The sequence below is a fragment of the Schistocerca gregaria genome, chromosome 2 (genome assembly GCF_023897955.1).
Source record: "Schistocerca gregaria isolate iqSchGreg1 chromosome 2, iqSchGreg1.2, whole genome shotgun sequence".
NCBI classification, from domain to species: Eukaryota; Metazoa; Arthropoda; class Insecta; order Orthoptera; family Acrididae; genus Schistocerca; species Schistocerca gregaria.
Window position 1 is genome coordinate 657421514 of NC_064921.1, and position 13901 is coordinate 657435414.

The following is a 13901-nucleotide window of genomic DNA, read 5'->3' on the forward strand; positions in this document are numbered from 1 at the left end:
TTTTTAAATGTCACTCGTGTATTTTTCTCAACCTTACGTTGTTTAATAGAATGTGTTCTGCTTACATTTTTCTATAACAACTATAATTAACTAAAGAAGAAACAATCGCAGTAAAGAACACAGCCTAAATACAATATTCACAAAACTAGACTGCATTACTGGACTTACAAATACAAATAAACATGTAATTATAAAATACTATTTTTACCTCTATGACTTGGTATTAATCAAAGCCCCAAACAGGCTATAAAATATATCTATTAGGGTAAATAAAGAAAAATTTTCATAAAATGCTGTGGCATTTAAAAGAAAATAACATTGTCCTTCTCTGTGACATGTTGTTTGTCAAAGCCACCATCTTTATCAAAACACTTTGCACACCCCTACTGAACACTTCCCACAGGTGGACCACGTATGAATGTCTTGCATCGGCACACACAGATTTTTACTTTTGTTTGAATCTCTCTTATTTGGCAGGTGTTCCTCACTGTACCTTACATATTTCAATAGTCACAGTTAATGTATGTATTGTCACTTTCATCGATTATACATAGAAAGAGTAGAATTCTTCTGCTAATCTGGAAAGAAACAGTCACCAGATAACTTTTCCTCCTGTTGTCTCCTTGTAAAGGATCAGTGAGCTGATTCCGGCAAGGTCTAGCACATTGAAAACAATGTACAGAGGCCATCTGCGGCAGCCATATTGTACAGTGTACAGACGAGACATCTGGTCCAGATTATTAGTTCCAAATTTTATGGAATTGTAGAGGCTCATCTGAATGAAAGTACCGATGCACTATAATAATGAGGGACGCATTGGCAGAACACAGCAACTGAAGCATGTCCACTGTAGCACTAAATAAAGTAAAATGTAAAGAAAAACAGGGAACGAGATCACAACAATGAAATAGAATAAGCTAAGCACAAGTAAAACTCCATAATTACACTTTATAGAAGCACGAAACCTAAAAAAATATCACACTGGTCAAATTGATCGGCTGCCATCCTAATTTCTAAAAAGCGTTCAGCTTTTGTTACACAAGTTTGTTTGTCTTTCACAGAAATTGTAAATCACCAAAGTATATTAAAACTCATGAAATACAATCCCCCTGAATTAATACTTAGGTGTTTATTCATTATTAAACTATTAAGCAACACTAATCGGTCACATTGACCTGCACGGTTCTTCCAATTTTAAGCGTTGGTCAGATATGATCATTTATTTAGTAGTCACTGTGGCGTAGTGAAGGAAACAGATTTTCCTCTTCGGTCATAATGGAATTTTATTTCCCATTTTCATTGTGGAAGATCCTTGAGCACGAGACACTATGGGGAACCTAGTTTCCCCACAAATGTGTGTTCACAAATAGGTCCATTCCTCTGAAGAGTACACGGTCTCTCCTGAGAGCTCGCTTGTGCGAGGCCGTGAGAGGCGGTGTCTGGCTGGTAGCGAAGCGGGAGGAACGGTCACGGCAGCCACTCGCAGACGTAGCGCAGCGGCAGCTCGCAGGACACGTCGGCCAGGAAGCCGTGCGAGTGAAGCACCACGCAGTCCTCGCCGGCGCCGCCCCCACCGCCCCCGCCGCCCCCGTCGTCCGGCTGCCCGGGCAGCCAGTCGTGGAACTCCAAGTCCGACAGACGCCGTCCTGCAACAGGCGTCACCAATTCGCCAGTGTTTGAAATGCTGCAACAGCTTCATGATTAACTCTTTTCGTCAAATTCCACGAATAATAAGAAGTCACCCCGTGTCAACGATCCGTGCTTCCTTACTAAACTCTCACAGGTGTTACACACGTTAACTGTGACTTCCATGCTGTATTGGTCAAGTACAAAATTAGAATTCCATAGAGTGGGAACATCAATGAACTGAGCGCTCATATGCGTGAAACATAATTTTCACAGCCCATTTACACTCTCTCTGAAGTCATCCGACTGGTACAGCGTACGTCTTACCTACAAGTGATCTTTAGGTTTTGAGTGTCGTTTCTTCGTTAGTACTGCCAGATCCTATTCAAAAATATCTTGACACTGTACAGGTGATTAATAGTCATATTATCAATTTGCCACCGAAATCTTGACTGGACTTGGGTAAAAGCTTAGAAAAGATAAATGCAATAGAATTTTACCTTTTTAAAAAAAATGCCACGACTGAGATGTGTGTGATAGTTTTTTTTAAATAGGAAGGCAGACTAAGATGTGCTGTACCTTATCGTGTCGTACTGCCGATACCTTATTTCCATGAATGATGCTTCTCTAACTTTACGAAATGGTTTCATAGACCGTTAAAGTGTGAATGCCGCTGAACATTTGTAGAGGGCTATTCGCAAAGCAACGTCCGATAGGTAGCGAAATGGAAACGACAGCGAAAAACCCGATGAAGCTCTGCATAGATGTGTTTGGCAATGTCCCGAGTATGCATGTCGATCGCGTCACATCGCTCTTTTCAGTTGTGAGCACACAGTGACCACGTAAAGATGCCTAGAACAATAATGTCTCTTATATGAATGCATTCTTTAGCACATGTCACCATAACTGATTGTCCTCGATGGGCAATGAATTCACCATCTTCAGTGTTGATGCACAAATACGTAGGATCTCCTGCGGGAATCTCAAAAGTGGCGGGCATAGAGGACATGGATGGGGACCGAGTATATGATGCACCAGGTGGTAGTCGGGGGGCGGCTCGGAGGCGTACCAAGATAGTCCGCAAAGTTGCCACAAACACATAGTCCAGGTGGCGCAGTGGTTAACACAACTGCCAAGTAAGCAGCAGATCCTGGATTCCCATCTCTGTCCAACAGACATTTTCACTCGTTGCCGCAGATGCCGAATATTGTCGCAACACAGCTGACATCAACAGTTCCTTTCCATTTCTTTCCTTTCTCCCCCCACCTTCTGTTTACATAATATACTGAAGAGCCAAAGAATCTGGTATAGGCATGCGTATCCAAATAGAAATGTATGTGAACAGGCACAATACGGCTCTGCGGTCGGCAACGCCTATATAAGACAACAAAAGTCTGGTGCAGTTGTTAGATCGTTTACTGCTGCTACAATGGTAGACTATCAACATTTCAATGAGTTTGAACGTGATATTACAGTCGGCGCACTAGCGATGAGACACAGCATCTCCGAGGTAGAGATGAAGTGGGGATTTTCCCAAACGATCATTTTTCGAGTGTTCCGTGAATATCAGGAATCCGATAAAACATCAGATCCCTGACATCGCTGCGATGTCAAAAGATCATGCAAGAATTGGACCAACGACGACTGAAGAGAATCGTTCAGCGAGACAAAAGTGTAACCCTTCCGAAAACTCCTGCAGATTTCAATGCTGGGCCATCAATAAGTCTCAGCGTGCGAAACATTCAACGAAACAACATCCTTATGAGCTTTCGGAGCCTAAGGCCCACTCACGTAACCTTGATGAATGCACGACACACAGCTTTACGCCTCGCTTGGGACCGACAACACTGACATTGGATTCTTGACGACTGGAAACATGTTGCTTGATCGGAGGAGTCACTTTTCGTATTGCGTCGAGCGGATGGATGTGTATGGGTATGGAGACAACCTCATAAATCCATGGACCCTGCATGTCCGCAGGGGACTGTTCAAGCTGGTAGAGGCTCTGTAATGGTGTGGAGCGTTTGTAGTTGAAGTGATATGGGACCTCAGATACATCTAGATAGGAACCTGACATGTGACATGTACATAAGCATCCTGTCTGATCTGCTGCATCCATTCATTCCATTGTACATTCCGACCGACTTGGGCAATTCCAGGACGACAAAGTGACACACCACACTTCCAGATTTGCTACAGAGCGGCTCCAGGAACACTCTTATGAGTTTAAACACTATCGCCGGCCACCAAGCTCCCCAGACAAGAACATTATTGCCCATATCTGGGGTGCCTTGCAATGTGCTATTCAGAAGAGGTCACCAAACCCTCGTATACTTACGTATTTATGGACAGCCCTACAGGATTCATGGTGTCAATTCCCTCCAGCACTACTTTATACATTAATCGAGTCCTGTATGCTCGCGAGAGCCCTTCCAGTATACCAGGTTCTTTGGCTATTCAGTGTATTACCTCTAGTAAAGTATGGGTGTCCGTTGAGAGGTTTCGCCTAATATCATGCAACCCCACACAACGTTACTGTCATACATTTCTTTTCTCATGACAATTCTCGTCCGCACATTGCAGGGGCAATGAAGGCGCCCATGCAGCGTCTGCATGGGATTTGCTTGATCGGCCACTTTACTGCCCGGAGTTGAGTTTCGCTGATGTTCATCTCTGCTCAGATGAACCGTTGACTTTGATACAGACAACGAACTTCGGATGTGCATAGAGAAATGGCGGAAAGCACAGGCGGCTGCCTTCTGGGACCAGGGTATTGGGAAGTTCTTATAATGCTACGACAAATATCTAAGTCGGAAGGTGGCAATGTGTAGAAGTAGTTGGGTTATGTAGGAAAAAGTTGCAAATACACATTTTTTATATTCACTGTGATGCCCATTTCGCAACCAATCGGACCTTACTTTCCGAATAGCCTTCGTAATTTAGATGTATGATGTACAGAAAATCAGCGATTCATTACACTTTAAAATACTTTTCAGGTACAAACTTCTTCCGTCTTTACAAACTAACAGTGTTTTTGATCTTCACTCATCCTCAAACTAAAATATTGCTCGCGCATAATCATTCACCACCAGCATAATTTCCCAGTTCAGGGCGATATGGCGCAGTAGTTAGCACACTGGACTGGTATTTGGAGAATGGCGGTTGAATTCCTCACCCGTTCATCCAGATTTAGGTTTTCCGTGATTTGTCTAAATCGTTCCTGACAAGTGAGTGAGTGGCTCATTTGAAGATGGAGAGCATAGTTCTTTCCCCTTCCTTGAAACAATCAGAGATTGTGCTTCGCCTCTAATGACCTCAGTGTCGACGAAACGTTAAACCCAATCTTCCTTCCATTAGTTTCCTCGTGTACCAACCTTAAAATAACCTAAGTGCTTGGAGATCTTTGTCATCCGAAGAAAACGATTGAGGCTGTCATGTATAGGTCTTAACTGCAGGTGAAAATAATGCTCAAATACGAGCTGGAAAGGTAGGCTATTAGAGCGCAGATGGGTCTCATAATTCCGTCCAGAATGAGAGACCCATACTTTATAAAGAGATAAAGGCGAAGGATACCTATATAATGGATGAAATAAATAATATTTTTTAGGCCTGAATGCATGTTTTCCTATTTTCCTTACTTTATCAAAATGGTAATCAAATTTGGTATCCCTTCTCCCAGCAGTACTTTCATAATAACAGAGTTGCGTCTCTTAGATTCAGTGTCTGGTACACACAGTCGCTGAGCACAGAGGTTGTGGCGCATCATTCAGTCAATGTTCGGGATAATCATAAGCAGGGAACCTCTCGGAGCTGTAACGAGCTAGTAGAGTAAACGGCCATTTTTTAAAAGGCTGCTGGAACGGTATGCTTGTCATTTTGATGCTGGTTGTTTAATTAATTGTTCTATTTCATGATTTATTTTGTGTGATGAACGATATGTTATGCCGAGCCAGGGATAACTGTTGGCATTTGAAGACTTCGCTGGTCTTTGGAATTGCGGTTGCGGATGGCTGGTAACGCTTGGGACCTGAAGATTGTCGTAACTGGTAGCATGTGTTAAGAGGAATAAACGACTTTGAATTCCAATGAAGCTGTTGGTTTTGTTACCATTATTAAAATACTAAATGCAATAGAAGTGCAGTTCTTTGAAAATAAAATGGGTTATACCACGTGAGGATGTAGGGATGATGCCACGGTCTGTAATAACTGTAAATTATATCTCACAGGTTCCCTGTCTCGGCTAATGTTGAATCAGTGCATGTACTGTGAGTGCAATACGTTCCTTCTGTGAGTTTCTTTGCCCCTGTATTACTACAATCATAACTGGTCATTCTACGTTTAATGTCCCATAATTGAGATCCTCTACAGACGTACCTCTGGAGCGTGTGTTTGTCGTTACCTCTAATATAGCCCCCAGCCCTTTCCCAATTAGGAATTGTGAGGTATGACTCCTTACGTTAGTATTTTCTTATTTGAATCTGTACTTCTGGTTTCTTGCATGCTTTAGAAAACTGTAAGCTCCATATACCATTACTTTAAAATGTAGCTTGCATAATGATCCTCATTGTCAACTTTTTATGGAAATGAATTGCTAAGTACTTTGTGCAACATCTGTGCTTTCCTCTCTTTAATTTATAAAATAACACAAGCTACTTGATGTGCGTTCCTTCAGATGTTTGACTGGCAGAATACTCCCACACTACGGAACATATCTAGCACTTGTAAATATTTTCCGACTCAGTCACATACATTATCCCTAAGGTATTAACTATTTGTTACCCTCGACTGAGATATTTTTCAACACATAAAGCACCCCCTTGTAGTATTAGAGTTTTGTGACTCTTACTTATGAGTAGTAGCTGTCCCACATTGAAAATAAGAGCTACATGTTTTCTTGCACAGCGTGAACTTCGCCCACATCCAATTACGGTTCACCACAGAGATGGAGAAATACGTCCAGCCACGACATTTTGGAAGTTATGTTAGAGACAAGACCGGATCGTGTCTGGCGGAAGACAACTGATATAGACCGATACCTTCATGCCCCCAGCTGTCATCGTGCAGCACAACGGAAAGGAGTGCTAAACACGCTGATCCACGGAGCTCATTTGATTTACAACCAAAAAGCATAAAATATCAGATCCAGCGCACGTGGGGCTGTGTGCTGGCTAGAGCGACCACCAAATTGGGTACAATGTGTGATAGAATGCGACAGCACCGCCGACACTAGCGGTGGATAAGCACTCACCTACAGCAGAGATAATGATGTTTAGTCTCTCGGATCCAGACTGAGGAAAAGCTGAGTGCCACGTGTCTGATGGTGTACACGCGTCCGATGGTGCACATTCTGAGGTTTACAGCGCCATCTATTGGTAAAATTTTCGTATTTTTTTATTTTGGTTCCCCCTGAGTCAATAATATGCTCTCATTCTGAGCAGTGCTTCTCTTTCTAGAGCGGTTACAAATTGGAACTTTAATTGTGGACACCTTGTATATTACCCTTCTTTCTTTCTCGTATTTTCTTAGAGTTTCGAATATCTTGCACCACTTGATATTGCTGAACGTTTCTGCTAGATCCTGTGAGGGGTGTCTTGATTTTTATCGAGCTTTTGCTCCATTAGCAAGTGCAGTGTGAAATCTGACCCAATGTGAGAACTGCCTATCTGATGTTTTTAACTTTGCTAAAACCAAACTCACCGTCTTCCAACAAGTTTCTAGTTTTCTTTTCAGCTCTTCTAAGCACTACCCTTGTTAGCAACTTTCATGCATAAACTACTGAGGCGACGTTTCGATAGTTTTCATACTTATCTGCCCTTTCTATCTCAAGTACTGTGAATATGATATTTTTACAAACCTCTAATGGTATGTCTGCAGACTCATAGACTCTACAGGCCAACTTGAGTAGTCCGTTTGCCCAACGACTGTTGGCCATCCCTTCTGATTTATTTAATGGCATGTTTTCCAAAGCTCTGTCAGACTCTAACAATGGATAAAAAAAAAGGCTCTGAGCACCATAGGACTTAACTTCTGAGGTCATCAGTACCCTAGAACTTAGAACTACTTAAACCTAACTAACCTAAGGACATCACACACATCCATGCCCGAGGCAGGATTCGAATCTGCGACCGTAGCGGTCCCGCGGTTCCAGACTGTAGCGCCTAGAACCGCACGGCCACCCCGGCCGGCTTAACATTGGATCAGGTAGTCTCCGTATGCCCATCTTTTCAGATAAGGTTGCGGGACTCGGCTGTTAACGTCAAATCAAACACCTTTCAGCTGTCTAATTTCCAGAGTCTCATTTTTTATGGGGCTACCAGTTTCAGTGTTGTGTTACGCCATCTTAAAGCCTCCTAACCAACGTGTAGGTTGCGGGAAAAGTAAGGGCCAGCCTTCAAAGACTGGGATCTGTGTATCTCTGTCGCATCGGCAGAGTGAAGTAATCGCTGTATCAATCAGAAATCTACAAATACCAGTCTTCGAAAGATAGCTCCATTTTGACCGGAATCGAGGTTGTAATCTTCCTACACGTCGATCAGGGGGCCTGAAGATGGTGTAATATATGGCCGAAACTGGTAGCACGATAAATAACAGTTTGGAAATGAGACGGTCGAAAGGTGTTTGATTTGACATTCTTGGATCCGACATGTCTTCCAGTCCACTCGATTCAAGCAAGAGTGGTAAACGCAGAGTGATGGGTCGCGGTGCCCCCTCACCCGTGCCGGTGACGAAGACTCCCTCGTCGTCGCGGTCGTTGACGTCGACCAGTATGTCGCCGCTGTCGACGGGCACGTGCCGCAGGAGCGCCTCCACGCGGTGCCTGGCGTCGGGCACGAAGAGCGCCGCCCCGTCGGCGGCACACGCGTCGGCGGCGGCCTCGTAGGGGCGGCGGTCTTCGCTGAGGCGCAGGAAGGTGCCCGCGCCGGCCGCCAGCGAGTAGCCGGGGGGCAGCGGCGCCCGCAGCCGCCACTCGCACAGGTACTGCAGCGTCTCCTCGCAGCCGCGGTCGTTGGCTCCGCCGTCCCGGTTCCACGCCAAGCAGTTTTCGTTGCCGCCCGCGTTGTTGGGTTCGTAAGTCCTCCAGCGTACGTCCAATGGATTACCTGAGAACATCCAGTATGCAGTGTGTTGTTGACCTGGTCATTAAAGACAAGTAACATCTTGACGCGGCAAGTATAACCGTCATCAACTTGCGTTGCTAATTAATGGTGTACGTGTAGACTGGGTCACAAGAAATGTCGTGACAGATAGTACAGACAGTTTCTTCGGTCTGTTGTTAACATTATTACTTGTCAGCTACGACAATAGAAGACAGAGTGCCTTTGCATAAGATTACTGGTTGTGCTTCCAAACTTCCTGAATGTTATAAGAAGGTAATTTGTAAATAATTGAGGGAACAATGCGACATGAGAAGAAGTAGCCTCTTCCCTTTCCAGAATGAAATTTTCACTCTGCAGTGGAGTGTGCGGTGATATGAAACTTCCTGACAGATTAAAACTTTGTGCCGGACAGACACTCAAACTGGCAGAAGTAAAACTGTGAGAACGGGGCGTGAGTCGTGCTTGGGTAGCTCAGATGGTAGAGCACTTGCCCGCGAAAGGCAAAGGTCCAAAGTGTGGGTCTCGGTCCGGCACACAGTTTTAACCTGCCAGGAAGTTTCTGCCTTTTCCCTTTGCTTGGATAACAAGACATGACATGTATGAATCTGACCCAACCATCGCTTCAATACGTCGTTATTGCAAAACACAAATACGAATTAATTACTGAGGAATGGGTGGTGATGGAAAATGGCACGGGAGGAAGCTCAGCTTAGGGATTCGGGAAATGCACGAACACGGGAAACAATACTCACTTACGTCTTACAAGATATAAGGGGCACTTAAATGAAAACGAGAGAAATGGGAAAAAATGCACAAGCGCGATTAGGAATCTCGCACTTTGGTTTCCGTACAGACTTATTTATGTAAATATAGTTCACTCATTCTGACACACGAGAAAATTAATGATTTTCGCTTTTTATTGACACTGATGTTGTCAAGATGTAGGTTCCTGGTATTCCAAGTCATTCGACAACATTTTAATTTCAAATTTCAAGTCAGCTAACATATGACAAAAGAAATGTTTTTATCGTGTGATGCAACTACAAATTAATAATTTTACGATTTATTTGTTGTCTTGTACTGTGAAACCTTGGTTTTTGACGAATTTCAGAATTCTATGTCAACGAGAATTTTCCTATTGCTTTCAGTGAGTGAGTTTGCGGGTATCAAAATATGAGATTAATGTTTCTCGTTATGAGATGACAGAAGGAACGATATGTTTTATTTGCTAAAAATGTTCTAAAGCCAAGATGGGATAAATATTTCTTTACTTAAACAACCGGTTTCGACAGACATTGCTATCATTTACCGGGCTTAAGAAATCTTTTTCTTATGTAACGTGTTCAGCGTCCCAGGGAAATTGCAGTACACCCTGCCGAAATTTCGCTGGGAGGCCCTACATCCTCCATCACATGTCGATCTCTCCTCATAGGGTTTCCATATTTATGGGGCCCTGAAGGAATACATTCATGGCCGTTGATATGCTTCGGACGAAGAGATGAATGCGTTGGTACAGTCATGGTTCCGCAGGCAACCGCAAACATTTTTCCGTAGTGGCATTCATTGTTTTGTGTCAAAGTTGGATAAATATACACTGGTGTCAGAAATTAAGGCAACAAACAGAAATTTTGCAAGGTTGCATTTATTTTGCCACAAAACAGTATAATAAGGTGATAGGGAACAAGAAACAGTATAGATAAAACGCAACCTAAACAACTGCAACATGCATAACGGCAGACAAAATTGTTCTTCGTTTCTTTCAACTTAACGGATTTACACACACATTCCGACAACTGGTTAATGCGCTCAGTGTGGGGTGTGATCACCTCTGGCTGCAATACGGGCCTGACAAACGACGGGACATGATGTGAATGATGCCAGCATTCTCAAGTTGAGGTAATAACGTGCAGTCCTCCTGCACCGCTACTAGCAAGTCTTAACGAGTGTTTGGCGGATGCTCACGTGATGAAACACATGTCCCTTGTGCATCCCAGACCTTCTCTAAGGGATTTAAATGGCGAGAGCGACCAGGTCATGCCATGCTTGCAATATCTCCTGCTTCCAAGAAAACATCAACGGCACGTGCGTTATGAGGTCGACCATTATCGTCCAGAAGTACTAAGTTTAGGCCCACAGCATCTTGCAACAACCGCAGATTAGATCCCAATATCCCGTCACGAGACATGACAGCAGTTAAACCTTGCCAGTTTAACCGTACAATTTCATGAAAATGTGTTCGAGTGGTCAACATAACCCCTGTTCATACTATTAGGGATCATCCACGACATCAGGCTCTTTCCATAAAGTCTTAGCCCCGATCTCGTGTTCCACGTTGCCTCAAGAAGCGAATACTGTTTTAAGCGTCGAGTAGTTCTTCTTTATGAATTACCATTTGTTTTTCAATCACAGATTTATGAATCTCAGTTAGCTATATTCGTTCGACGGATCCAATGTTGAGATCCAGTTTCTCGACTGGATTTCCGAAAGCCTTCGACAAAGCCACACCATCTTCTTGAAAGTGAAATAAGAGCGTACTGCCTGTTAAGCTAGACGGAAGAATTCGTAACAAACGGATATCAGTGCTGTGATTTCGAAATTCCGAGAACCCGCTTTGTAGTGCAAGTCAAGAACCACATCACTTCTTCAGAATACAAGTGGCGAAAATACTTTTTAATCATCAACTAAGAAAATACTTGAGGAGTTACGACAGATGTTTCCTGCAGGCTGGTGTTACGAGGAAGAGGAAAGGAGACGTACTGGGAAGTGGCAAAGTTCAACGTCCCGTCGAAACGAAGGCCACCAGAGAAGAAACATCACTTCTGCGAGAAACTATAAAGGAGAGAGAGAACAGCTCCGTCACGGCTCGCTTTAAGGCGTCATCACTGCAACCCTTAAAATATTTAGGAAATATGCATTGAGTCTGTGTGACGATTACTTCTAAGTAAAGACTCACCTTTTCTCAACACCACGGTGCTCCGTAAAAAGATTTACGTTGAATCATTATAGAGTTTATAGCAGCAGTAACGATGTTCTACCGATACGACAGTCCATGTTTAACGAAATACGCACTAATAGAGGGTCCTGTACTCTGCCCGTCAGAGATTTTCTACAGCGTTGTCGGTGTGCCATGATAGTAAGCAAGACGACGAGTGGTTTGAATCTCCCCATTTGCTTTTATTATTTATTTTTGCCAAATTATTTATTTATTTCTTTAACCTGATATGATGAGCGCTATGAGATCCTCGCTTACATCGGGCCATGATTTCACACATATAGTACCTTTTTTAACAGTTTTCATATTACAAATAATATAAAAATGATCAGTGTCTACAGTGAAGTTGTGAATAAATGAAACTGCTATGAACTAACAAAGTTAATATTTCAGTACTTGTGCTACTGCTGCCACTAATACTCGTAGTAATAAGAGTAATAATAATAACAATAATGGCAATGATAACAAAAATAATAGTGGAAGACATAATAAGACTTTACACGTGTACAAAATACCAATTTTCTGATATAGTAAGTAGTGGTGAAAGGAATTTCCTAATATTCTTTTCCCAGTCTGTAAAGTAACAGGAGCATAATTCATTAGTATAACAAATAAATCATGGTAGAAAATGCTCTGATAAACACCAACATGATCATTTCACAGCGGTAAGACATTATCAACACTGCCTTCCAACTAAATTAGAAGAAGGTAACAACAGCTATTTCATACCGGCTTAATTTGCGGCTTATGTTTCAAGTTTATAGTTTATATCCTATGTGTCTGGTATGTAAAAGGAATTTGTTTAAATTTCCGAACGGTGCTTTGTGTGTCGTTGTTAATACAAGAAATAGGTTTACTTTAAGTGGAAACACTACATGGTGTAATAAAAGGGTATGGTTAAACTTCAAGGAAACACTTGTCACACGTACAGGCATAGAATGTGTTATCTAGACATGGGTCCGGAAACGCTTCATTTCGATGGGAGAGCTAATTTACTACTTCCCTGAACGACCACATCAATCTTGGGAAGCCCACAGAAACCGAACGTACCAGCTGAGCCGCGCAGGCTCGCATCGATCAATCGATTTCTAGATCGCACTAGCGGTGCACGATCTTTGGAGGGTTCTCTACGCTACGAGCTTCGACCGGCACGAAGCAGGGCAGTTAGAATTTGCGGGCCGAATTGAAAGGAACACTTGCTGGACGAGAGGCAGGTTTACCTCCGCTGTCTGGAACTGAGAGTAAACGACTTTTGCAGAACACAGACTTCATCCCGCGAAGACGGTACTTTTGGTTCGCTGTGGTGGCAATGGGACTCTGAAAATTTGCCTGTGCCGAACGTGTGGAGATTTTGAGTAATACGTCGCTACACATTCTTCAAATATTTTAGTGAGGATCCTTCTGTGGCTTCTGCGCTTTGTTTCGTAGGGCTGCGACTAAGTGTCTACTTCCTGAAAGGTCTACTGTGTTTGTTGATTACTGGGCTCGCTGCTAATGGCCTGAAGTTTATCTTAATGGAAGCAACTCTGCTTCAGTACAAAAGTTAGTCTATACTGCTTGTGAAATGTTTGTAAGTTGCGTATTACAGAGCTATTTGAGGTTCATTAAACAGAACTGGCTGTTTAAATTTGTCATATTTCAATTGGCTTACCGTGCACCATGTGGGCTGAACTGTGTGTTGTTCTTTCTTTTAAATACAGTGAAGTCTAAGTTAATTAGAAAGTCTATCACTGTAATCATTTTAGTTAAGCGTTTGTAAGACTTTTTAGTGGGGTTAGTCTAATTTAATCATAGTGCCTTTCCACTGTAATCGTTTTGGTTCTGTATTTGTAAAACATTTTGATGGGGTTGCTAGTTGACCCGCCCTGAGATTCTCTATGGTAAATTCACGTAAAATAGGAATCTACTTTTGCCCCGCAGTTGTTACGGGCAGCTTGGTAAACGAAGTTTCATATCTGAGATTCGGTTATTTATATTTTTGAAACAGTAGAGTTTAGGCGTGATTCGTTACTTATGGCTTGTGTTTTACTGAAAAACATGTAAGAAGTCAGCGAGCTCGAATTTTTTTCCGTTTCAAAATAGTGTGTAATGAGTGTTCCTGCTGAATAAGTAGTGCAAACAACTGTTTGCCATTTAATTTTGAGGCCACGTAAGCCTTATTGGTTTTCTAGTTCTTCTAATCGGAG

The 13901-nt window shown here is 42.8% G+C and overlaps 1 protein-coding gene across 1 annotated transcript in view; it reads right to left on the reverse strand.

The window, feature by feature from the left end:
• The window catches only part of LOC126334698 (macrophage mannose receptor 1-like), a 32590-nt gene continuing 18689 nt past the window's right edge, over positions 1–13901 (reverse strand). Inside the window, exons 5-6 of the mRNA XM_049997200.1 lie at positions 8340–8726; positions 1–1646 (exon numbers count right to left, since the gene is read on the reverse strand). Of these exons, the coding sequence (XP_049853157.1) occupies positions 1468–1646; positions 8340–8726 (566 nt within the window). The 3' untranslated portion in view covers positions 1–1467. The remainder of the gene's footprint in view (positions 1647–8339; positions 8727–13901) is intronic.